The sequence below is a fragment of the Marmota marmota genome, unplaced genomic scaffold (genome assembly GCF_001458135.2).
Source record: "Marmota marmota marmota unplaced genomic scaffold, marMar, whole genome shotgun sequence".
Classification (NCBI taxonomy): Eukaryota; Metazoa; Chordata; class Mammalia; order Rodentia; family Sciuridae; genus Marmota; species Marmota marmota.
Genome location: NW_026000048.1, coordinates 742,968 through 767,633, shown reverse-complemented (window position 1 = coordinate 767,633; position 24,666 = coordinate 742,968). Strand labels below are relative to the sequence as shown.

General features: G+C 40.0%; 1 protein-coding gene across 14 annotated transcripts in view; it reads right to left on the bottom strand.

Moving 5' to 3' along the window:
• Positions 1–485: 485 nt before the first annotated feature.
• Zmynd11 (zinc finger MYND-type containing 11) overlaps positions 486–24,666 on the bottom strand; it is a 97,434-nt gene continuing 73,253 nt past the window's right edge. For 11 of the 14 annotated variants that reach the window (XM_048812591.1, XM_015495133.2, XM_048812593.1 and 8 more), the window contains 11 exons: positions 17,198–17,275; positions 16,474–16,566; positions 14,366–14,453; positions 13,758–13,813; positions 12,691–12,768; positions 11,810–11,928; positions 6,816–7,023; positions 6,374–6,442; positions 5,196–5,468; positions 4,772–4,957; positions 486–1,664 (listed from right to left, as the gene is read on the bottom strand). In XM_048812591.1, coding sequence (XP_048668548.1) covers positions 1,542–1,664; positions 4,772–4,957; positions 5,196–5,468; positions 6,374–6,442; positions 6,816–7,023; positions 11,810–11,928; positions 12,691–12,768; positions 13,758–13,813; positions 14,366–14,453; positions 16,474–16,566; positions 17,198–17,275 — 1,371 coding nt within the window. In that variant the 3' untranslated portion in view covers positions 486–1,541. Of the gene's footprint in view, positions 1,665–4,590; positions 4,958–5,195; positions 5,469–6,373; positions 6,443–6,815; positions 7,024–11,809; positions 11,929–12,690; positions 12,769–13,757; positions 13,814–14,365; positions 14,454–16,473; positions 16,567–17,197; positions 17,276–24,666 lie in introns of those variants that run through there. The other 3 variants (XM_048812596.1, XM_048812592.1, XM_048812586.1) reach the window with 2 other exon arrangements.

The following is a 24,666-nucleotide window of genomic DNA, read 5'->3' as shown; positions in this document are numbered from 1 at the left end:
AGTGGTCTGTACGAATCCTGTGTACCATGTGGCAGTAGTTCGTCGATTACCTTGTGTCACCACCATCCGCAACGGCATGGAGACCGGATGGCTGTTTCACAGAAGGCCCGCTGACGTTTCCATCTTTAGAGTGACCCTGACAAACCTGGAGGAAACTTTTTCAAAGGCTTTTCTCCAGATTCTTCCACTTCCATTGTGAGTAATTGCTTTAATAAATATCAAAGGTCTAAATAAATATTTACAAATTATTTCTCTAACCTCAAAAAATAGCTAAATGATAAATGGGAATTTGACTTGGTCTAAGATCAGTCTTGGAAAAGAACATAAATTGTGAGTTTTTTGTTTTTGTTTTTTTTTTTAAAGAAAAGTAATTTAAGATTTCCTGGCTGTATTTTATATATCTATGTATAAAAAAAAATCATTATTCAACTATCGATCCATTCCTATTGGTAATGCTTCTTAATCCAGACATTCCGCAAAATACAGACTTTTTACAAATCACGGCATCTTTAATACAAGAAAATTAACATGCATTATTCTTCATTCTGTATACAGTGATGAGTTCATTAGTAGGCAGAGACCCACTACCACAAACATGACTTAGGCTTCTGTGAAACTAAGTGCTTTCTCTCCCTTGTTAACTTACAGACACGAGGTGACACCAGATAATAGGCAGTTAGGACGGCACTGGGGAGGGGAGGGAAGTGGGAAGGAATTTGTATGCCTCGTCTATAATTTCACGTATGGATAAAGGTAGTTTTTGGCTTTTTGTTTGTTACAAGCACTCATGTTAGGACAAAAGATGAAATGTGCAAACTTTAAAATTTAAATATTCATTTTTCTCTAAGATCCAGCTCAGTAAAAGATTACCCCAGTTCCCTGCAATTTTAAACTACAAGATCAAAGCTAATAATTTGTTATAAAAGTTATATATTGAAAAGAAATAATGAAAAACACAATTGGGAAATATTTAAGAAAAAATACGCAGGACTAGCCCTGCTGTGTCAACCCTGTTCCCTAAATTTAATCACATACCCACTGGCATAACCAACAGATAATGCCTTTGAACAGTAAATCAAGCTGAACAAAACCAGCTCAACAAGGTTAAGAAATAAACGTCACATCAAGGTAGTATGTTTTATTTCTGAAACAGTTCTGTAGTTCTTACATTCAGATCTATTCTAAATGTTTCTTTGTTAAACTCACTTGTATTCACCTGTTGTTTTTTTTTAAAGATCTGTTGTTTAAAGGTTAAAATCTCTGTAAAACCTAAAAATGTTTTAAAATTTGCTGAAAATGCAACATATTCTCAATTAAAATTCATTTAAAATAATACCCTCCACTGATGTTACTTTAACCCCCTGAAAAACTCCGGAGGAGCATTAACAAAAGATTTAAACTACTGTGCAAAATTTCTTCACGAAAAGTGTTTAAAGGCTGGTGCAAAATGGGAAGCAAATTCTAAACAATTTTGGCTTCTTGGAAACAAAAACCGCTGTGTCTGAGGAGTGGCCGTCGGGGCGCTCTGGGAAGGGCCGGCTTCATCTTTTCCGGCGACAGGTGCGCTTGTGTTCTGCGTGCCAGTGCTCCTGCTGACACTTGATGGAGCAGTAGGACGTATTCCAGCAACAGTGGTACATGGCCTCCTCTTCACAGTTGTAGCACTGCAGACAGGAAGCAAGGCGATGCATGAGACTCGTGGCCAGGTAAGATATGGGCCCTGACAGTAGGCCTTTACAGCTGTGTTTAAAGCTCTTTCTGGCTCAAACTTAAACAGCATCACCAGGATGCTGGAACTTGAATGTGTCCTTTTCACCAACTAGGGGAAGGAAACCTAGGGGGCGATGCCTGAGGCTGTGGCCAGCTCTGGTTTCAGCAAACTCCAGCTCACCTGCAAAGCATCAGCTTTTGTTCCTGTCTACAGGGCCCTTCCATCAGCACACAGGGGCTATTATCCTTTCCTTTAAAAGCTTCTGCCTTCCCTCCATTTCTAGCTATAACCTATTATTTTGCTCCTCCCAAACTCTGAGAAACAATTGCCTGACTTCCGGTTTCTCTTTATTTCCAATGCTGTCTTGCAACCCTCCAGGCCATTGAGTATGCTATCATCAAGATCACACTGACCTTGAATCTCAAGGTCAAGTCTCAGTCTTCATCTTACTTGATAATTCCTACTTGACAGTATCTGGAGTATTGTTTTCTTTTCTTTTTGGTGTCATGTCTGATCAAACCCAGGGCCTCCAGCATGCCAGGCAAGACCTGACCCCAGGCTCCATCCCTAGCCCTGGAGACCCTTTCAGCTGTCATAGCTCCTGGGGGAGAGGCACCGGGATCGAGAGGCCCAGATGCTGCTTGACATCCTACAGTGCACAGCCCTGTTCCCCAACAGTGGAGCACACCCACGCGCTCACAGCACTGAGGCTGGACTGTGGAAGAAGAAACCTTGTGAGAGTAAAAGCTCAGGTTTCAGGCTGGAGTAATATCATAGATAGTCCACCCTGTTGAGAAGGAACAGGAATGATCTGGAAGATAAGAGGCTAGCTTTGGATGCAAACCTTGCTGGTGGGTCAGCAGAGACATGCAAGATCTTCGGAGAGATTCATACAGGTACACACACCGTGAGATGCAGGCTTGGGGATTCCGGGAGAAGAGCCCACATTTGGTTGTAAAATTTCCACCCTTTGTTCTCGAGTGTATATTTATTTTTCAATACTGGGGATTGAACCTAGAAGCACTTTACCACTGAGCTATCTCCCCACCCCTTTTTTTATTTTGAGACAGGGTCCTGCTACACTGCTGAGGTTAAACTCAAACTTGAGATCCTCCTGCCTCAGCCTCCTGAGTCACTGGAATTACAGGCGTATACCACTGCACCTGGCTAATATTTTGAGACACTTTGTGACCTTGTTATGTCAGCAGCTGCAATTTCATCAAGATGCTGTAGAAAGGTAGAGCACATTTAATTTCAGAAACCGCTCGGATGAATCACATGGTTTGGGATTAGAATATGGGCCTGTGCCACTAACTGGCCATGTGACGTCAGTCTGTATTTGGTTAACTTCTATCTTAGCTTGCCTTTACATAACCCTTTAAACAGCACCATCCCTTCTCCTGTCTCCCAGGTGTCCTAGTAACTCATGTGCTTGTGCATTTACTCTATATTTCTGCCTTTCTGTGGATGCCCTCAGACACCACCATGGCTCACACACATATCTCAGCACCCATGCTGTGTATCTGGCACACCACATGCTTTCTGTCCTGTGATCCTGTTCTACTTGCAAAATGTAAAATACAATTTGATGAGCAGGAACGATCGGGATTTGGAGTTCCAGCTCTTGAAGATGAGCTCCAGCTCTACTTAGTTTTAAAATCACTGTAACTGGGCTGGGGATGTGGCTCAAGCGGTAGCATGCTTGCCTGGCATGCGCAAGGCACTGGGTTAGATCCTCAGCACCACATAAAAGTAAAATAAAGATATTGTGTCCACCTAAAAACTAAAAAATAAATATTAAAAAAAAAGAAAAGAAAATCACTGTACTGTCCTATGCCTTGATGCCTCATCGTAAGAAAAAAAAAGTATTAATATCAAATTCAGCTATTTTACAAATGGCAAAATGCTTAAAATAATAATAATAATAATAATAATAATAATAATAATAATAATGGCAGTATCATAATTCCTTACTACAGCCTCCTCTTCCCATTCCTCTGGTCTTCTGTGGACTCATGGGGATTTCTTTTCATGGATTTCTTTTCTAGTGGCTGCTTTCCTGCTTTCTGCCTGCATGAAGACACACTATTACAGACCTGGTCTCTGGGCCTTGTTCTGTTATTACCTTGGGCACACCTTAATTCTCCATCTGGTGATATTTACTCCAGTGTTCACCAGTCTTTCCTAATAAGTTATCTCTGCATATTCATCTAAATTATATGCCATTTCTTCTTGCCAAATCCTTGTCACAACTTTTAAAATGTTAAATTCTTTAATGGAAAGTTTATTTATAAAGAATAATGCAGGCTGGATAAGATGAAGAATTAAAAGTAAACTATAAAACACCACACATGAAGTCATTAAAACTGAAAACACACTAAGAGCACTTCTCCCCACTCAGTGTTGTGGGGGTGTAGGAAGAGCACATGGTCCTGGTGCCTTCCAGAGCTTCCACTGCAGCAAGAACAAGACTGACACCTCCAGTCAGGTTTAAGGGAGTGTAGTTAGAGACCAGTGAGATGCTTTACTAAAAGAAAGTAATTAATTACTAAAATTAATTACTAAAAGAAAGTAAAATTAATTACTAAAAGAAAGTAATTAATTTTACTAAAAGAAAGTAATTAATTTCTTTAAAAAACTCTAATGCATAAATGGCAGGGACAGGGGAAATCTGAAAATCTCTATTGCTGTGATACTTATATTCACAGTTTCACAATTTGGATACTTGTCTTAGAAGTCACCAGGTAAAAAAAGTCAGGGCTAGGCCATTTACCCAAACAAAATACTTGCATAGATGCAGAAGATACATAAATTAATTATACTCAACATGTTATGTACCAACATGTTTCACAAAATGACCCTGAGCAGGGGTCTGTAAGTGAGAGATTACAGGACTTTTAATAAAAACGTTAAAGTCAACAATTTCATAGTTGATATTCTTTCAGTAATATGCACCACATATTTGCATATGCCACATATGCATTTCTGAGTGTGTTTGTCAAATGGGCAGCACATTTTCAGAGACAAGGTTCTTAAAAAAAAAAAAAAAGTGATATTTACCCACTGCTTCTTCTTGGTCTGAGAAATTAGTTGTTTGTGCTGTGTGGCTAGTTTCTTGATTTCTTCTACAAATTCTTCTTTACACTTTTCCTTTACTTGCTTACATTTTCTGTCCATCTCACCCTGCATGTTGGCTACAGCTTTATTTACAGCTTGTCTTTTTTCTTCTTCCATTTCAGAACGCAGCTGAAAGAAAAGAGTCAACCCCTGGTGCTTTACCTCAATCTCACACACTCTAAAACTCAACCCACAGTTTCTACTGAAATACATGCCTTTTCCCTTGATTTCACTAAAGTATGTAAATGATTTTGGTGAGAAAGTTACTATTATTAATTAAAATATTGTAAAGAATGCTGGTTTGCTACCAGTTTTAACAGCCTCTGTGGGAAACGCCTGGTCTCGGCCCGACAACAAGCAGCTTTACCTTTTCCAGAGCTTCTCGGACAACTCTCTCAGTCTCTCGCTTGTGGTCCGACTTCATCCGGTCTTTAAAGTCATTGAAAATTTTGGTGTATTTGTCGTGGCACATGCTCTGGCAGATGCCGTCACTGGTGGTCTGGGTACTTCGATGCAGCATCCTTGGGGAAGAGGCACTTAACTTCTTGGTCTGAGTTGACACCGATACTCTCTCGATTGGCTGAGGCATCGTGGGAATTTCCTGGCTAGAACTTACTGCTTCTGTCTCAGGCTCTGGTTCCTAAAGGGTGAAAAAAGTGTTCAGAGGCAAAATAGGGCAATATAATTCACTAGTTCAAGAACAACTCTAGGAGGATAAAAATTCAGTGATCTCTATAGCTAATAAGCTGCTATTAAAATCATGTAATAAGAGGAGCTCCTGTTGAGTGTATTTTTCCAGTTTAAAATAAATCCCCCCCAAACCAAACAATGAATGAAAAAAATGCAGTTAATAGCTATAATAATTGTAAAATAAATATCATTTAAAATTGTATTACATGTTAACACTGTGCATTTTGCTTTTATTTTATTTTTTTATGGTGCTAGGGATTGAACCAAGGACCTTGTGCATTCGAGGAAAGCACTCTACCGACTGAACCACATCCCCGCCCCTGTGCATTTTGCTTTTAAAATAAACAAAAAATTTTGTTAGATACGATATAAAATCATCACCAACTTACAATCACTTCTTTGGACAAGATTAATAAATTTCCTAAAATCCTAAACCACTTCTCACCGAATATATGGGTGGAATGTACCCAGACTTACACAGCTTTAAAATATGAATAGTTTATAATTAAAAACCCAAGCTTCGTTATAGTTCAGTTTTTAACTGTTGCCATAAGTGACTTCCTGGATAAGTGCTTTGTCTTCAATAGTGTTGTGTAAACCCGCCAGGTTCCCAGGACAGGCAGCAATGTGCCCTTCCCACTTAGCAAACCCGCCCAGGATGCTCTAGGAGAACCAGGCTCTGAGCTGGGGTGTGCCAGGATAGTGGCAGGAGACAGGGAGGGAGTCAGAAGCTTGGGCTTGAGCTTGATGGATATTATTTGGTGACCATGGAGTTTACGAGCAGCCACCAGAAGTGACTGTCCTGACAACCACACTTTGGAAATCTCCCTTCCAATTGCAAGGTTGGCCACTTACTTCCTTTTTGGGCTCCACACTTTGATTACGGCGCCCTTTCTTTGCTCTTGGTTCTTGAGTGACCTTCAGCTGTGGGCAGTATAAAAGTAACAGCACATTAATCAAGACACCAAAATACCTCTGCTGCAGAGCCTGCAGAGGACCCCTGCAGGGCAACAGCACACCCCCCCTTCTGCCTCTGCTCCTCCACCCGCTGAAGGCTGCAGAGGGCCAAGGTGCCCTCGAGGACCAGCCTCTCCCTTCGATACATGCTCAGGTCAAGGTCACTGATGTTTATATCTACTTGTTTATTTGAACTGGTTTCTGTTCTCTCATGCAGAGCACTTCATAAATGTTCGTGTGAAAACGAAAGAAAAATGTCAAAATCTGTTTACTATAGTCAACACAGACCCGCCCCCACATAGAAGAAGGAGCACACAGCGCTCACCCAGGCCAGACCCACCTGCTCATTACTGGTAGAGGAGATGCTGGATTCCGCCTCTTCCTCACCCCGGTCCTCGTTCTTAGACTTCCAGAATCTTCCTTCACGAAGGAAACGCTGGTGCAGCTCCAGCTCATCACAGGCCTTTTTCCAGCCCATGCTGCGCTTAACATGCAGCCGATGCACGTTGACCGTGATGTCTTGGATGTTTTCAGAAGGAATCCAGGCCCTTCAAACAGCATTTGAAGGCAGGTATGGTTAGGAACGCCCAGAATGTGGGGCCAGGTGAGGAGGCGGAGGTGAGGAGGTGAGGAGGCGGGGGTGGGGGGGTGGGGGGGAGGGAGGTCCTGCCTGCTATAAAGCACAGGCTGCTGCGGCTGTGGGCCGGGGCTCAACAGGCCCTTACCACGCAGGAAGGAGGGAGGTGGCATTCTTTTTTCACACATTCAAAGTCATCAGAATTGGAGTGGTTCACAAACCACTCCACTGGCCCCGTTTGATCAGCTTAGCTTGTCATGGTTTACATGTACCTTCTTCACAAATCCTCTTAAAAAGTTGCCTTTTCTGTTTTTAATACTGTAAGCTAGTAGGACCCAAGCAGCTGTTTTCAGATTAGCACTACAGAATCAGCTGAAAATGCCTAGAAATTTTCATGAGACACACACACATGATTCCATATAAGATGAGGGTATCTAAAAATTATTTATGCTGTTAATCAATTAAAAAATGGAGAAATGTGTATATTGTTTGCCAACAATGTACTTAGTCCTGGACACAATTTGAAGTGCCTCTGAATGATGTATTATATAGATGGCAAACTAAAGAATGGAAAATTATATTTGGTTCTTTTAGTAAGAACGCTCGAACTCAAGAAAAATACCTGGCTATTAATCTCTTGCCTAGACTTGAATTACTACCCACATAGAAATGTGGTATCAATTCAAGAGGTGCACTGTGCACCAGGGGCAGGCCCCACGTGGAGTAAGAGTAAAAGGGCTTGGCAATATTGGTTTGGACAGCCAGAGATGCTGCTCACAGGAGGTTAAGGGTAAACCATTAACTAGTGGCAGGAGTCCAGTGAGGTCTGGGGCCTCCTGATGACTGCGATGGCACTTCACATATTGTCTCTGTCCTTAAGGAGCCTACAATCTAGCCAGAAAAAGCAAGAAATGATACAATGCAGCACAAGGTAAAGGAGGGGAAGAGGTTGTTGCCACCTGCTTGTGCTCCACCTTGCACGATGAGGGAGAGGTCCCAGACACGGCACAGGAGACAGGAAGCCTGTGGACACCTTGGTGCCCACCAAGTGTTTCCTAGGCAGGTAGATACAAACTGGGACTTGGTCCTGCAAACACACAGAGGCTTTCTCTTCTCAGTGTTCTCCTTCCAGAAATGTAAAGGGTGTCACGAGTTTCATCCTAGGTCTCTGATGATGGAGTTCCAGAAATAAGGGCCATTCTGCAGGAATCTCTTGGAGAGTGATGGCCACAGGTGCCTTAGCCATAAATAAAGACTTTAATGTGTGCATATAAGCTAAGCTATGTGCTTTGTAATTTAAGAGCACTTTTAAAATAGTAATAAGCTATACTGTTAGATACTAACGATATTTAAAATTGCTGCATTTCCATAATGTTCTTTATAAATATTATATCATCACTGCCTCATCTGTTGTGTGGTTTGTTAAAAACTTTAAAGCATACTACATTTTGAAAAACTCTAAACTTTAATGCAGAACACAATGATGTTTGTGGAAGAGCTCCTTGCCATTGGATTTTGAATTAGTATTAAATTCACTTTTATTTAATGAATTTTTTTTGAGTGCCTATTACATAGTAGGCAATCAGCAAAAGTGTTTTTGTTCACTTTTTTAAGTGCACTCTTTTTTTTTTTTTTTTTGGTACTAGGGATTGAACTCAGGGTTGTTTAACCACTGAGCCCCATCTCTAGCCCCTTTTTATGATTTTGAGACAGAGTTGTGCTGAGTCCGTGGGGCCTCACTAAGTTTCTGAGGCTGGCCTTGAACTTGCCATTCTCCTGCCTCAGTCTCCTGAGTCGCTGAGATTACAGGCATGCACCAACATACCTGGCCATGGGTTGCTTTTGAGAGAGAATTCTGTTAATAAACAGTGCTCCCCCTGGAATGAATTTGTAACTTATGAGGGTATTTTTTCCTCTTAAATTAAATCTTCTGTTGGATACAATAAAACTGATTCACATCTGCTCTTAAATTAAGTCTCAGCACAGTTCATGATACACTTCTACTCTCTTTCACTCAATCCCATTACTATGGACTTCAGTTTTACAAATAATAATGGCTTTTAAGTATCACAAAAAAGAGATGTAATGGTTCTATCTATGTGTGTGTCAATCCTGAATGCTCTGAACCATATGCAGCATGAAATATCGGATGGTAAAAGAACCTGAAATGTTCTACCTCCTTACCTGTACCTGACTTCCTGGCCCAGGCCTTCCCAGCCTTCAGCTACTTGTGGCAAAGGACTCAGGTTTCTTTAGGCAGTGAGATAATACCAGATGCTTTTTTTCTCTCTGGCAGACAAAAATTTGCAAATTCTACAAAAACCCCTCCAAAGCAACTTGTGTGTGAGTGCAATGGCCGTCAACTTCCATGTTGAAGGCTTAATGACATGCCCACTCCAGGAAGCAGCAGCATCAGAACTTACAACAGGTGGCTCCTTCTGACTCCTATCTTTTTGGTGCATGGTATATTGCTTAAGCAATTAAAAATTCATGGTTACAATTTCACGTTTGTTTTCAATAAATCAAACATTCTAATATGATAGAATTTTTAATATATGACCTTACCAATCACTGACTTCAAATACTTTATTGGTCATTGTATCCAGGAAAAGCAAAGGAAACTGTTTATATAGTGAAATTATAGGACGTTTATTTTCTAAAAGTAAAAACTTTAGAGTTTCATCCATGCAGAACTGTTTACGCAAAATTTTGCAGGAAATAAGAAGCTTGGGGAAAAAAGCCTCTGGCAATGCATTTCTGTGCTTTAATTCTCTCTTCAGCTGACAACCTTATGCAAAGGGTCTGAGTGCACTAGCTCAGATGTTCTTTTAAGATATTCTCTGCATAGTACATGTAAATTAACTCAGGTTATTAAGAAAATGTCATTTACATTGAAAGATATTATAAAGCTACCTGTAAATTGGCTTTAAAAAAAGAAAGAAAAGACAAATATATAGGTAAAAAATTCTGATTATCAGATCGTTCTTACCTAGTAATATAGCTTTATCAATAAACTGTGAAGTTTTAGTTTTTATAAGTCATCTGTGTCGTATGGAATGAATTTTTTATAAAACTAAAGCAAATCACCTGTCTCCCTCACGTATTTGTATCCTAAGAGCTGCCCTTGTGGGGTATTCACTCCGTGCCAGGTACTATGCCCATGTCCTTACATGCTACACTTTCTTTTACCCTTACAGAAACTCTTCTAAGGTGGGTGCTGTAGAGGTCTGCATGTTACCAATCCTCAGAGCCAATAAGTATGTCCTGGGAGGGCAGAGGGTGGCAAAGCCAGGACACAAACCCAGGGGACACTGCCCAGCCATCTGTGAGCACACGCTGCTCCCCTGTGTTGGTGAGAACTCGAAATCAACGCACAGGCTGTACTAAACATGGTAAATCAAAGACCAAAATGTCCATGTGTATTGTATTGTTTTATTGTCGCAGTGTCAGCTGAGTGTGTATCTATTTATGAAAGAACAAAGAAATTTAAAGTATTGACAAGTTTTTGTCACTTAACTTCTATTTAAATTAAAGGAAAAGTAAGTAAAAACTCATGATGGGGAGAATAAGGCCTTTCATTTTGTAGATTCTCTGACATCAATGACCAGTGCACAGGAACCTCACTCACCTGGCATGGCAGGACACACAAAGGGGCTATTGATTTAAATCCTTGCAAAGGGTAATTTTTAGATAATGTAGCTGCTTTTCTTCACTTTCCCCCTTATTTTAATATATTTGTGTTTAATGAACAAAAAACTTGATGTGAATTCTTTTGTGGGGTGGATGCTAGGGATTGAATTCAGGGGCACTCAATCACTGAGCCACATCCCCAGTCCCACTTTGTATTTTATCTAGAGACAGAGTCTCACTGAGTTGCTTAGGGCCTCACTTTTGCTGAGGCTGGCTTTGAACTCACAATCCTCCTGCCTCAGCCTCTAAGATTACAGGTGTGCACCACCATGCCCAGCTTGATGTGAATTCTTGAATCTTTTTGTGGCTTCATTAGGACTCATCAATCTCTTGAGTCCTGGGATAGTCACCAGAGACACTATAAATATGTGAGTCACTACTAGTGACAACATTAATATGACAATATTTTAGACTTCCTAAATGCCAATGTTCAATAGTGCTAATGCCCTAGTTCACAAAGAAGAAGGTATTATAATTTCATAAGACAATAGTTCAGCATACTTTGTATATGATAACTTTACTATGCAAAATAATTTTATGCTAATAAGATGATTTCTACTCTTGGGGTCTATGTGCTCTTACATTATAAATATGTAAATTTAAGTTTTGCCATACTCATCTCCCAGAAGGAATGTTGTGCAGATATGTACACACCACCACACTTAACACATTAGTACACGTTCCAAAGGTGTAAGATCCACAAGCTCTAATCCCAAACTGACTACTGTCATCTGAGGTTTAACAGGGTCTTGAAGATAGTTGAAATAGTAAAGTCTTCACAAAATTGTGAAATAGAAAATCTAAGGACTCTTCCACCCTACTGCACTATTAATCTTATTGCTAATATGCTTCTGAGGATCAATGGCATCAACTATTGAGAATGCCCTATTTAGCAAAGAGCATCTGAAAATTATCTGCAAATATAATTTAGAGAACTTATTACTAGCTGCACAGTCAAGTGCTAATCTTGTTTATTCCATTTAAGGAAAAGCTTCACACTGTCCCTCACAGAGGAGCCACTAGCCTCAGAAGCACAGCTTGATCAGTGCACATGGTTCCCATATTACCTCTGGTGGTGGTGGCCAAAGAAGCGAACGTCAACTTGATTGTCCTCTTTTTGCATGACTTTGGCTGGCCAAAACCCAAAACCTTTCATTTTAGCCCAAACCAACTCATGATTAGGTATCTGAAAATTGAGAAAAAAAATAATAATATTAATAAGGTAAAACATTTTAGGCTTAAATGCAAGTACACATTAATATTTAACTACTTAGTCAAGTATGATCCATTATTTTTAAAATATATCTTTTTTTACCTTTAAGAAAAACCCCAAATTTGGATTGCATAAGAATGGTGATATAAACCTTATTTCTCAGAAAGAGCAGGAACAGCCAAGGACGATGGGAACAAGAGCGGCAAACAGAATGCCCTAAACTCTGCTTCAAAGAGAGTAGCCTGGGGTCGGCAGCATCAGCATCACCTGGGAATTTATTAGAAATGGGAGGATTTCAGGCCCTGTGCAGATCTACCAAACCAGAAGACTCCATTTTCATAAGCTGCACAGTGACAGGTTTGCACAATAGTGTCTCAGAAGAGTGGCTGCTCAGGCAGCCTCAGAAGCCAGTGTCACTGGGGAGCTGACCCTGAACACTTGAGGCTCTTGGGCAAACGCTTGCTGGACTTACACAATCGCAAGCCGACCTCGCATCCTCCACTTTACCATCTGCTGAAGAACAGGATATCTAGTCTTTACTAAGTACCTCATTTTAAATTGAAAAATAAAGAATGATTCATTATTTTCCCCATATTTCAGTTCACACTCATGAAAGCCATATGTAGTATGAAACAAAAATATTCATAAAGGATTATATTCTTTAAGCAAATCGGAAATACACTTCCTTAGAGAACCATGTTACACACTTAAGTAAAATGACAAAATTTCACATACACAAGGGTAGCAGAACCAATTGTCGGGACGAGCATTAGATAAATAGAAGCAGTTCTTGCAAAGTTGTAGTTCATCCAGCTGAAAAAGAAGAGCAGCTATTTCAGTCTACATAAAATGTACTCCCACAAACATTCCCATTCACGTACATAAACAGACATAAACTTTGTCCTTATGTAATCGTTGATAATCAGGTTTTTAAATCTGCAGTAGGTAACAGTAGAAGACCCTATCACTCTCCTGCTAGAACCAGCCCCGTGGTCTCAGATGGCAGGCACATGAAGGGGAAGGCAAAGGCCCTGAGAGGCAGGCGGGGTCTGACCCAGAGCTGTGCCCAACTCTCATCAAGGGCATTTCCTCAGAGGGGTCTTCCCAGGATGCCCCTCCTATTGATCCCTGGCTGCTTTTGTAGCCTTTCTTTTACAACTTGTGACCGAACCTGTTTTCTCAGTTTCTTATTCCAGTCTCTGTCTTTAGAAGATAGCTGCTCCCTGAGTAGGAAGCCTTGGCCCTAGTCACCATTTTATTCCTCCTACCATATCACCTGGCACACAGAAGGCAGTCAATAAACATTGTTTGAATGAATAAAAAGCAAACGTCAAATTTGAAATCAAGAAATAAAACTTCTTATATGAACTGATGAACTTTTGCAAAGGTAATATGGTTAGAGGTAAGTGTTTCAAATAAGAAAGACCACACACTCAAAAATACTTCCTTAAATATGCATTTCATTTGATGTACAGTAGGGAGGTAAATATGAATTCTTAATTCAAAGAGGTAACATTTGTAGCTGGCCTAATAGAACACATTTACCTGCATTATCTCACTAATATTCACAAAAGCTTAAGGGTATCTGAAAGTTACTTAGTGGTCAAATCTAACTCCCAGAATTTCTCTTTGAACAGTTTTGCCAGAATTTTTTTTTCCTATTTGCATTATTTCCCATGTATGTCAAAGAGGAAAGTAAGCTTACATGTAAGGGAAATGGGTAAGGAAATGTGAATAAGAACAGTGGAACCCTGAAATGTGCTTAGATTGCAGCAAGCCCGATGATCAGGCATAAAGAGTACCTCGTGACACGTGTCTTTGTAGAGCATCCTCGCGATGTCCGCTTGCTCACTGTCTGCTGTAATTAAAGATATGTATGACCTACGATCATCATCTAGAAACACAACTGGCAAGATTAGTATAGTCACCAAGTCCTTTGAACTTCTCAGAGGTGGACATATGCCATTTCAAGCCAAAATATGTATTTTAAGTAAGATTGAGGCAGCAAAATAAAATTCAATAGGCAGCTTTTATTTTATATTCAACACAATCACAAATTTTCTAGGCATAGAGTGAACTCTTACCTTTCAAAAATGGAATATTAATAGGGAAACAACAAATTTACTCAAAGTGCTTGCAAAAAACCTCTCAGCTAAGACAAACAAACACATAAGAAATTATAAAGAACAATAGACTTTTATCATTTAGTGTGCTACAGTTTTGCCTTTGGCGAGTCAATTCTATAAGCTACATCACCAAATATTCATAAATTTAAATTCTACCATTTCCTATGTATACATCATAAAGATACTTTTTGAATGTAACGTTTTATAAAAGACATTTCTCAGTATGGAATGTAAATTACATTTTTAAAAAATTAAATGCATACAAAAGAAAAAAAATATTCAACCTCCATAGAAAATCACTGTGTTGTGGAGAAGCAGCTGAGCATCAGCTTTGAATTCCTCATAACTTCGGTATTTCCCTTCATTCACCTTCTGTAGAGAGCAAGACAAGACATTACTATAATGGGACACAGCAGAACTCTTCAGGATGGTGTCAGGACCACTGCTGTATTACAGGGAACATGTGTAAAGGAAATGGAGACTGTGGACTCTCACTGTTAACAGAATCAGGAGTGTGGTCGATCAGAGACCCCTGCGGTTACCATGTCCTCTACATTAATTTGCCAAAGTGAATTTATAATTTGAATCTCTCATTCTGCAATAATGATACATACTGCTGCTAAGCTTTATAAATATACCAAATGCTCTTTCAGAGAGGAATTTCAGAGGAAATCTGAGGGTTTGAGGGCCATACTTTTGAAGAGGGATATGGCTAAATCACCTAGAACTAGGTAGCACATTCTCATCCTGGTGACAGGTTTAGGAAATGGGCATGAAGATGGCTTGGAATGCCATGGCCTCTGAAGGTTCTTAAGACCCAGGCTCCTTTTCCACCCTGGCTTTGCAATGCAGCTTCCTCCCTGTGCAAAGACCCTGTTCCCCGTGGGCCCCTCCATGAGGGCTCCACGGCTTCTTCTACTTGGGAGTATCCACCACCTGTCAATATCTATGCCTCATGGATCATTTGCAAATATTAATGTTTGCATTCTACCCTGAATTTCTGATTGCAGTGGTCTAGGGTAAACTCGGGGATTGGTACTGTCCAGGAACCCACCCAGATGATCCAATACACACTATGGTTGGGAACAACTTTCCCACAGCCCTCCCAAAGCACCTCATTTTGAGTTTTGTTCTTAATCATGACCATAATTTGATCTGGATTGTAAACTGATTAAATCATAAAAAACTCATCTTAATGATTTTCCTGACAATACTGCCACTCATAGTCAGCACAAGGGCAAGACACACTAGCCCAGCTAGCCTTATCCTGGGTCTAGCTGAACCAACTGGGAAAAGGTGAGAAACCCTCACAGAGGAGGTGGCAACTGAACTGGGTCTTAGGGTGTCAGCTGAAGGGAAGCTGCAGGAGCAGAGGCAGGGGTGGGAAGGTGTGTAGGAGGTGGGCTATGCCTGTGGCTGTCTCCGCAGCTTGCAGGCTGTCTCCTGGAAGCCGGAGGTAAAATTTAAATTACTTTCTTTGTAATATGAAGAGGCAACTTTAATTTATCTTATGTTGACATAACATAGCCACAGTTGTTCTAAAGCTACTAAGAGGATCACGAAATGTGAGATAAAATGATTTTAAGTTATTCCTCTGATCTCTCTAGGGTATTGGCTATTATGGACAATGATAAGATTTTAGATTTTCTACCTGACACAGGAAGTACAAAGTTAGTAATTCAGCAATCCTGACTAGAAACTGCCTACAGTTCTATTGGGACTCTACTGTAATTTAAAATTGAATATTAACAAACTCATTAAAAGTCCTCAGCTATAGTAGGTAAAATTAAGAACTTTAAGAGTATCTTCAGTTTTCTAGGCATAATTTTTATTGTTGATTTTATTATTTCCCAAGGACTCGTCAGTGCTATGTTCTAATAAGTCCTACCTGAAAGAAACCCCCCAGCACAGGCTAACCCTAGAAAACCATATCCAGCAATGAGTACTTCACAGATGAAATATTAAATTGCCCAGATGAAAATACATTTACTTCAATCAACAAGTACCAAAAAGCCATAAGTCATTTAGGATCTGTCCTTTTAAAAGATGACAGTGTACATTAGGGTAAGTTACAAGAAACTGACGGGTAATCATGCTTTATCTGGTGGTTACACCTTTTCTTCCTCTGGTGAGAAGTGGAAGGAAGCAACCAGAATCCTGGTTTCACTGCTAAGTTGTTCTTTAATGTAACACTTAAGAAAACATATCATGGGCTGGGGCTGTAGCTCAGTGCTTGCCTAGCATGTGAGGCACTGGGTTCGATCCTTAGTACCACATAAAAAGTAAATAAAATAAAGGCATTCTGTTCATCTATAAGTATAAAAAATAAAATTTTAAAAAAAGGAATAGAAAAGAAAATGTATCAAAGCACAAGTTAAAGGAACCAGTTTACCTCCTGTATGGTGGGAACATCGACAGCTGAGTGCACCAGCCTTCTGTACATCGGGTGTTTATTGTCTTTCCCCTTCTTATTAAGATCTATAGCCTGAAAGGTTGTTAGATACATTAATTTTAAATGTGATTAAAGAGAGACAGGCAAAACTTCAATTCCTAAAACTCAATATATTTTTTTCTGCCTTTAAAGAGAAACTGGGATGTGTGCAGCTTAGTAGAGCACTTGCCTAGCATGCACAAGGCCCTGGGTTCCATCCCCAGTAACACACACACACACACACACACACACGCAGGAAAAAAAAAAACAACGTACCAAAAGTGAGAAATCTACATGAAGTACTTTAAAACTTAGTGGAAAATACTTATACACTATGTAGTTCAGTGTGGAATTCCTTCAAGTTTTGATCAAAAGAAGTTATTTTGGAAAACTCCATTTTAAACAGTAATTGTCAATGAAAATGTTAATTGTGGAAAACGAAAATTTAAAATTGATCTCATGTGGCTAATAAGATGCTTGTGTTAAAAAACAAAGAAAAAATAAAAAAGCCTAACCAACCTAATGCAGAACTGTTTACTGCAGAGAACAAATGTGATAGCATTGGTTTTCACACTTCATATTGCTATATTCACATTGGTTATTTCCCAGCCATTAACTCTGAAAGAATGAACCAGAGCAAAGTATGTCTGGTGGGGATCATGAAAGACTCCCTCAAAGAACTCACCCTCTCCTTCATGCGGGACACAATGAACCTCAGGTACGTGCCCATCTCCTGCTTGTTTGTATTCTTCTTCTTAATGCTCTGTTAAAGAAAGAAGATGCCAAATATAAGGTCTAATGGTTCATATATCAATATCTATATAAAAATATATAAAGAATTACAGTATGCAAAGATTTTATTAAAAGATGAATTACTTCCAACATTTGATAGAGCAATCTGCAATATATGCATGGCAGAAATAGTATTTGATGTTACAAAGTGTGTTTGAAAAATACTATGTTGGGTTTGGCATAATATCTGAGAAATGATAAATATTTTCTTGTTATTTTGAAACTCTAATTTTCAGATAAAAAGAAATAACAGATATAATGGAGGATTTCTCTTTTTTTAACAAAAAGAACGACGACTAAAGTCCTTTATGGGAACATCTTAAATTAGCAACATTGAATAGAAAATTTCAATGAAACACTATTCTTTGTTAAAAGGGTTATTTTAAAAAAATCTGTGTCACATGAATCATACATAGTGCCACTGTGCGCTAACATATCTATTTTAAAATGTTATAGGTCTGTTCAGGAGTAACTCTTGCTCCTATTAGTCTGGCCTACAAGCTAATTAGGTTCTTCCACTTATCTCTCAGAAAATTTGAAAAAAAAAAAAAAAAAAGCAAATAGGAATTTGCCTTTCATGTCATACTTAGTTGGGAGACAAGACACGTGTTTCTATGTACAGAGTCAAGGTCCAGACATGACAAATTGAAGGCAAAGAAGAAATGCTGAACCTCTGAAGGTAACTAGATCCGACTGCCAAGGAACCTAGTTGGTCTGGCCGTGTTTCTGTGGATGCTGTAACTTTCTCAGGCTACTAGATTATGATTCTCTGTCTAGTGATACAATTCCTGCCGAAAGAACTTTATGCACAGGAAGTCATTTTAATTTGCTAAATATAGCAGAGGAAAGAACAAATATTTCTCATGTAACAGGGCTTCCAGCTAAAGCTTAATTCAACTGATTATACATATACATAACATTAAAATATCTGAATAAGGTGGAAAACAATCTTATTTTCAAGAAACTTGATTTCTGGTGTTCTGTGGTACAGGTGCTAGCTTTCTTCCACTCGAGCACCTCATCTGGATTCTGCAGGAATGTGTAGGGCAGACACAGTGCTTTCTTCCTAGTGGGCTCTACTGCTGAGTACATAGCTTCTAAATCTACACCAACTATGAGCAGTGTTCACCAGCCCTGTCCGTGCTCTCCAGACATGACTTTTTTTTTTTTTTTTTAATGCAGCTGGACATCACTCCTGGGCACCTGGGCTGGAATTGCTGGAGGTGGGACCTGTAACCTGTTTCTGTTTGCCATTTCTTCATGTGGCTCTGATGTGTGGCCCAGACAGAGTACCAATGGCATAGCTATGGAGTTCAAAAAGCAATGAAATTTCCTGGACCCCAGGTTTACAGTCTTTGGGGGAAAATGGTTGATGCAGCTTGGGAATTCTCTTTTTTTTTTTTCCCCCTAAAAAAAGGACAAATGAACTAAACTGAATTTCAAGTGAGTAAAATAGCCATACTAAGGGGAAAGAAAGGATGAACTCAATTTATGAACACAGAATTTGGTACCTGGCCATATGTACCTCTTAGAGACACACAGAACTTGAAAACAAACATCAAACTCTAGACAGTTTTGTTTTTGCGGTGGCCTGCAATAGTGTTTGTTTGGAACCAGGGATTGAACCCAGGGCCTCACATATACTGGGCAACTCTCTACCACTGAGCTACATCCCCAACCCACAATTCTTTTCTCTTTTTCCTTAGTTAAAAAAAAAAAAAAAAAAAAATTGGTCAGGATGCTGAAGATGCTCTGGCTTTCATTAGGATTCCCTGTTTCTCATTCACACAAGCATTTGTAGACTACCAGTGGCGCCTGCCAGGAGCTGCTTCTTGCACCTCAGGGGAGTGCAGGAGGCATTCCTGGGGGCACTGCAGCCTTTTCATTAGTGCTTCTGGGCAAACACCTTTGGGCAAATGTCCTTCCACACATCCTCTCTAGACTAAGCAAGCAGTTTGATGTGTTGTCAGATATGGGGAAGAGAAAAGGTAAGATGATCAGACATGGCTGCTTTTTATAAGCAATTAGAAAAATTTATACTCCTTTACAAATAAGGAGGAATAAAAACAAATCCTTCCTGCTATGTGCCTTACTATCTTGTCAACTCCAAAACATTTTGGGTGCACTACTGAAATTCAGATATCTACCTTGTCACTAAGTTACGATTTTATGAGTCTTGTAATAGTATCACCGGGGTTACAGTTCTATTAACTGGTAATATATTATTCACAAGAAATATATATAATCAACACTGCTGAAAAAGTTTTAATGTTCACCAAATACTGTGCCCACTCTTCTGTCAATTAAGCAGGGCAGAAATACCCTCTTCTTTGGACCTTCCTATAACTCCAGCTAAACTGGAGCAATTCCAGGGCTGGCTCCAAGCTGTCTCATGGAAAAAGTGGCCATGGAAAGGGTGCCTGTGCACTACTGAATAGCCTCAACCTGGCCAGCTCAAAACCCCAGCTTCTGTCTCAAGGCTGCTATGTGCCATATGTATGCACAGAAACATGTTTTTCTTTCTGTGTTCTAAGCAGAAACCTGTGACACGATTTACCCTAGAGCTGGAATCTGAGCCTCATAAAACAAAGCAATGCAGGGTTTCTCTATGGGCAAAAATCATGCATTGCTAGAATTGGAATCAGTACTACTTTAGCTGCAATGACCTAAGCAAATTGTTCTTTCTTTGAAACATTCATACTATTGAAACACGCTGCAAAGGAGTGGGAAACCATGCTTTGGTTAGGTTTGGGTCACTTGTACACCAACTTACTCCTGTGGTTATTCAGTTTAAATGCAGGTCTACAGTTCCTGCTGTCTTTTAGTAGAGAAAGATTCTGCAAAATTTTGGAGGTTGCATGTTCTCACAAACCTTATTTTGTTTAAACATTTTTAAATGAATTGCTAATTTAGTGTAACCATGTGCAGCAACATTTCTTTGTTTTGGGGAAGATTATGAATACACAGAGTTCATGCTAAGGACCTTAATTTCACAAAACTACATAGTATATAGAGGATAAAAATCCGATTTTGAATTGTGTTTAAATTTACTTAGAGCCAGGCTGCTAGAATATTTTTTCTCAGTGGAATTAAGAGTGTGGATCTGAGCCTGGAAAAATGAGTATTTCAGCAAAGTGTGAAAGAAAACAAGGCCAAATGGACAGAAGCCGCCCCCTCCTTCTTAGCGTTATCTGATGAAAACTGTCTACAATAGTTTCAAAATACTGCCCTTATAGACTATTCCAAGAATTTCTTACTCCTCATTGAACAAAGTGCTCCTCAGATTGAGATATCCTACTTCAGTTGATCACATTATAACCATCAGGGAAGCCTCTAAAAAAAAACCCCAATTTCCTTTTATATAAAATCCTAGAACAGGCAAAACACACCTACGATGGAAAATAATCACACAATGGCTGCTAGGGAGTGGGGATGAGCTTGGTTGGATTTGGGTGGTACTGGTATGTGCCCTGGTCTACAGTCAAACAGGGCCCGAGGATACGTGTCAATATAATGTAAACTTCCTCAAAGGAAAAATCCCAGCAACACCCAGGTGCCACTCCCAGCAGTTCTGGTACAATTGGCTGAGGAGTGGGGCCCAGATGTTCAGTTCCAAAAGCCCCTCTGGTGTTTCTGACATGCAGTCATAACTGAGAACCAGCACTCCAGCTCTTGAAGACTTGAGACTGCTTGAATACAGACACACCCAGGACAGGAGTTGAGATTCTAACCTGGATGCTACATGGAGTAGTACAGCGAGGTATGTCTTCAAAACGAAAGCAAGGACTCAAACAGACATAAAATCACTACCAATAATTTGTAGGAACAAAAGGCTTGCTGTAAGATGCTTTCACATTGGATAAACATGGGGTTTCTTTCTGATGCTTGAGTTATATAACTGAGAGATTCAGTACTGCACAAAAGAAATCTGAGAACATTTCACCCTCCATCCCACGGCTATAGGGTAAAATTCTGGGGATTTCTTAGGTAGCCATGGTAGCACTGCCCTACAGTTGGTGCCTATCAGCCAATCCAGGCACCCAGAGTGCCTTGAGAGAAAGTGACTACAGCAATGGAGACCACAGGAGTAGCTTTGCAGGTAAATGCTACTTTGTCATCTAACTAAGCTGACAGCAGGGCCAGAAAGATACTTCCTCAGGCTGTGAAGCACTGTGCTCCTCTGTGGGCCTTGAGATTCCTCATGGAAGGCCTCATCTGTAGCATGGCCAGGTCAGACTCCACCATAACAGCACACCAGGAACCAGTACCTGCTCTGATCACCTGGTAGTCCTCCGGAGTGATTCTGGACAAGATCCACAAGTAAGAAACAAGCCGTCTATGATGTGGCAAAGTTGCTTGACTATTTTACAATGACAATAATCAACAACTGAAGCTGCCTTGTGTGTCTACGACTCCACTAAAATGAGTTACAAGATGGCTTGGGCGGGGGCAACCCTCCTTTACATTTAGGGGGAAAAAAAATAGGAAATCTTGGACAGCTTCTTGAGCAAGGGCTTCTTAACCCAGTGACAAATGATTGCCAGGCTATGTCCAATCAGATGGTCCTGGGGAGAAACGACAGGCAAGCATGCACCGAGTCACTTGCCACCCTCGGTGCCGAGGGAGTTCTGCACTAAAAGACATTATGAGCAACCATTGATCCTGTCAAGATTGATCCATAGCTGACTAGATGCTCAAAGATCATTATTTGGAGGAATATTCAGGACTAAATGATTTTATTGGGCTGAAATTTTCAACTCTTCCTGATGACCCAGCTTTCCAGTCATAGAAACATATTTTGGCAGAGACCTGACTTGTAGAAATATTTGTAATTTTAGTACACTGAGTATCCAAAAGTGAAAAGTGAGAACTCCAGATGTCTTTGTTAGGTAATATGTTAGTATTACTGGAGTTCACCATGCCCAAGTCCCCATGTCTGTGATTAAACAAGTTAGGGTTTTGAACTTTGTGGGGGATACTCAATATCCAGAATGACATGTCCGCACAAACTGACCAAAGACCGGCACACTTGAAGTAAAGGGGCACGTGACATATACTGTAGGCCTTGCAGCCTCCAGTTAGTCTGTGTCTCTATTACTTCACTCTACTGTTTTAGTGAAAAGTAGTTATAAGTGACGTGTCTGTTACCTGAGTATGGCCGTGTTCTAACAAAACTTTTGAATACTGAAATTTGTTTTTTTTTACTATTATTTTCACATCACAAAATTATTTTCTTCAACATTTAAAAAATGTAAAACCCATCCTTGGCTCATGGACTACACAAAAACACAGGCTGGCCCTGGACTAGATTGCTTTGTGAGAACAGAGTCCATAATGGTCAATTTCAGTGTTCTGTGGTGGCCTGGTACGGCTTCTGGCTCACAGTACACATTATGAGCAGTTGAACTGTCAGAAGTCATTAGTAACCAGATTCATTGCTGCCTAGAAAAGCTACTCCATGTGGTTGAACTGGGGTAGGAGGGCTGGCTTGGGGTCAGTGGTCTGTGTGAGGCACTGGGCTCGATCCTCAGCACAACATAAAAATAAATAAAGGTATTGTGTTCATCTACAACTAATTAAAAAGAGAGAGAGAAAGAGAGAGAGAGAGAAGAGAGAGAGAATAGGAAGATGGGCTAAGGACATGGCTCAGGTGACAGAACATGCCAGCACACACTTAGGTTCTATCCCCAACACCACATACACACAGGGAAGATGCTCCCAAAATGCAAAGGTTACACTTAAACCTGTTAGTACGTGAGTATATCCTGACCAGCATGAATAACGGTGTTTATTTCTAATGTGTGAGCCACTTCATTGCCAGAAAACATCTAAATAATTCATGGTTGCCTTATTTATTTCCCCCTTTTTGGTCTTTTTGTGGATCAAGCCCAGGGTCTCTACTTACTGAGCTATACTCCCAGCCCTCCCTTGTTAAATTCAACAGTTCACTTTGGTGTAAGTGGGCTACACCCATCAGTGTTCCTCATTGGGAAAGCAGATTCCTTCCTAAGTCTCCTCCCCCGAGATTGGGTTAGGCCTCTGGAGGCCATGTTTTAAACATACATACCATTGATCTGGTGGCACAGGTGGCCTCTGGATCTTACCTGGATAAACACTAATCTGCATATAAATTACTTATACTGTTTTAGAAATTAAAAAGCTCCCCAGATGTCCTCTATAACTGTAACCACAGAACACAAAAGAATCAAAATGAATTTGATCTGCACATAAATTGTCTATGTTGCTATGGATATCAAGAAGCTCTCAAGTATTCTCTACACCCACTAGCAACAAAGAAATCACAAAGAATTAGTAAAACCCAATAATCTAGATTTTGAAAGTAAAGTTGGACTAGTGGTGATGAGTGGCCCATGCCTGCTCTCTCCCCACTCCATGGGGACACAGTAGCCTATCAATGAAAATAATTTTTCACAACTATTTCCTAAAAATATACCTACGTTCAATCTTTTTCTCCCTCAGTACTGACACAATGAAATCAAGTCTCATCTGTAAGACGAGGAGAGCAGGGCTTTGGGCCTGCTACAGAATTAACAGAACGTCTGACCTAACACCTCAGTGTGTACGTGACTCTGGTTGAACTGCAGCGGGTTCCAGTGCTCTGGCCTCAATCTCCTGTAGCTCATTCAGCAGTACTTATTTGCACTTGAATTTCTGACAATAATTTGTGGGTTTTTAAAATTTGATTTAAAAGAATTTAAGTTTAAAAACCTCCTCAAAATTATTACAAATATGCATTCTTAAGGGTAAAAGCTGGAACTGGGAAGATAATTCAAACTACTAAGAATATCTGCAGATGGGTTCTTGGAGTATATAGACTATATAAAGACTCCACCCAGATCACGAAGAGCCACTCCCAGGTTAAGAAGCTAGTCCTGCAGAATTACTAATGCAGAGTATCCCAAGATTTGTTGGCCCAAGTGGACAAAGACAGCACCTAGTGCTACTGTAGCTGTATCTATATCAATTTCTACAAGTCAGCTCTTGGCTCTCTAATGGAAGTTAGTAAGCTTCGACTGAGATCAAGAGGTCAGAAGCTTTGAAGCATCCCATCTGGAGTGATTTAACAACTATTAAAACATCTCTCAAGCTAATTCATTCTCCAGGTCACAAAACCCATGGTTTTTCTAAATCAGTTACACCCACAGAGCCACAGAAGTTGCTAAAATGAAACTGACTACTACAGAGAGGGGCATTCACACATGGAGAGAATTTTATCATTCAATAGCAATATCTTTTTAGGGTAACTGCAAGCCCCATGGTGGCTTGCTGTAGGGCCAGGTATAGGAAAAGGATGTCAAAATTTTACGGAGCAGAGAATTTGTTTTTTTTTTTTTTTTTTTT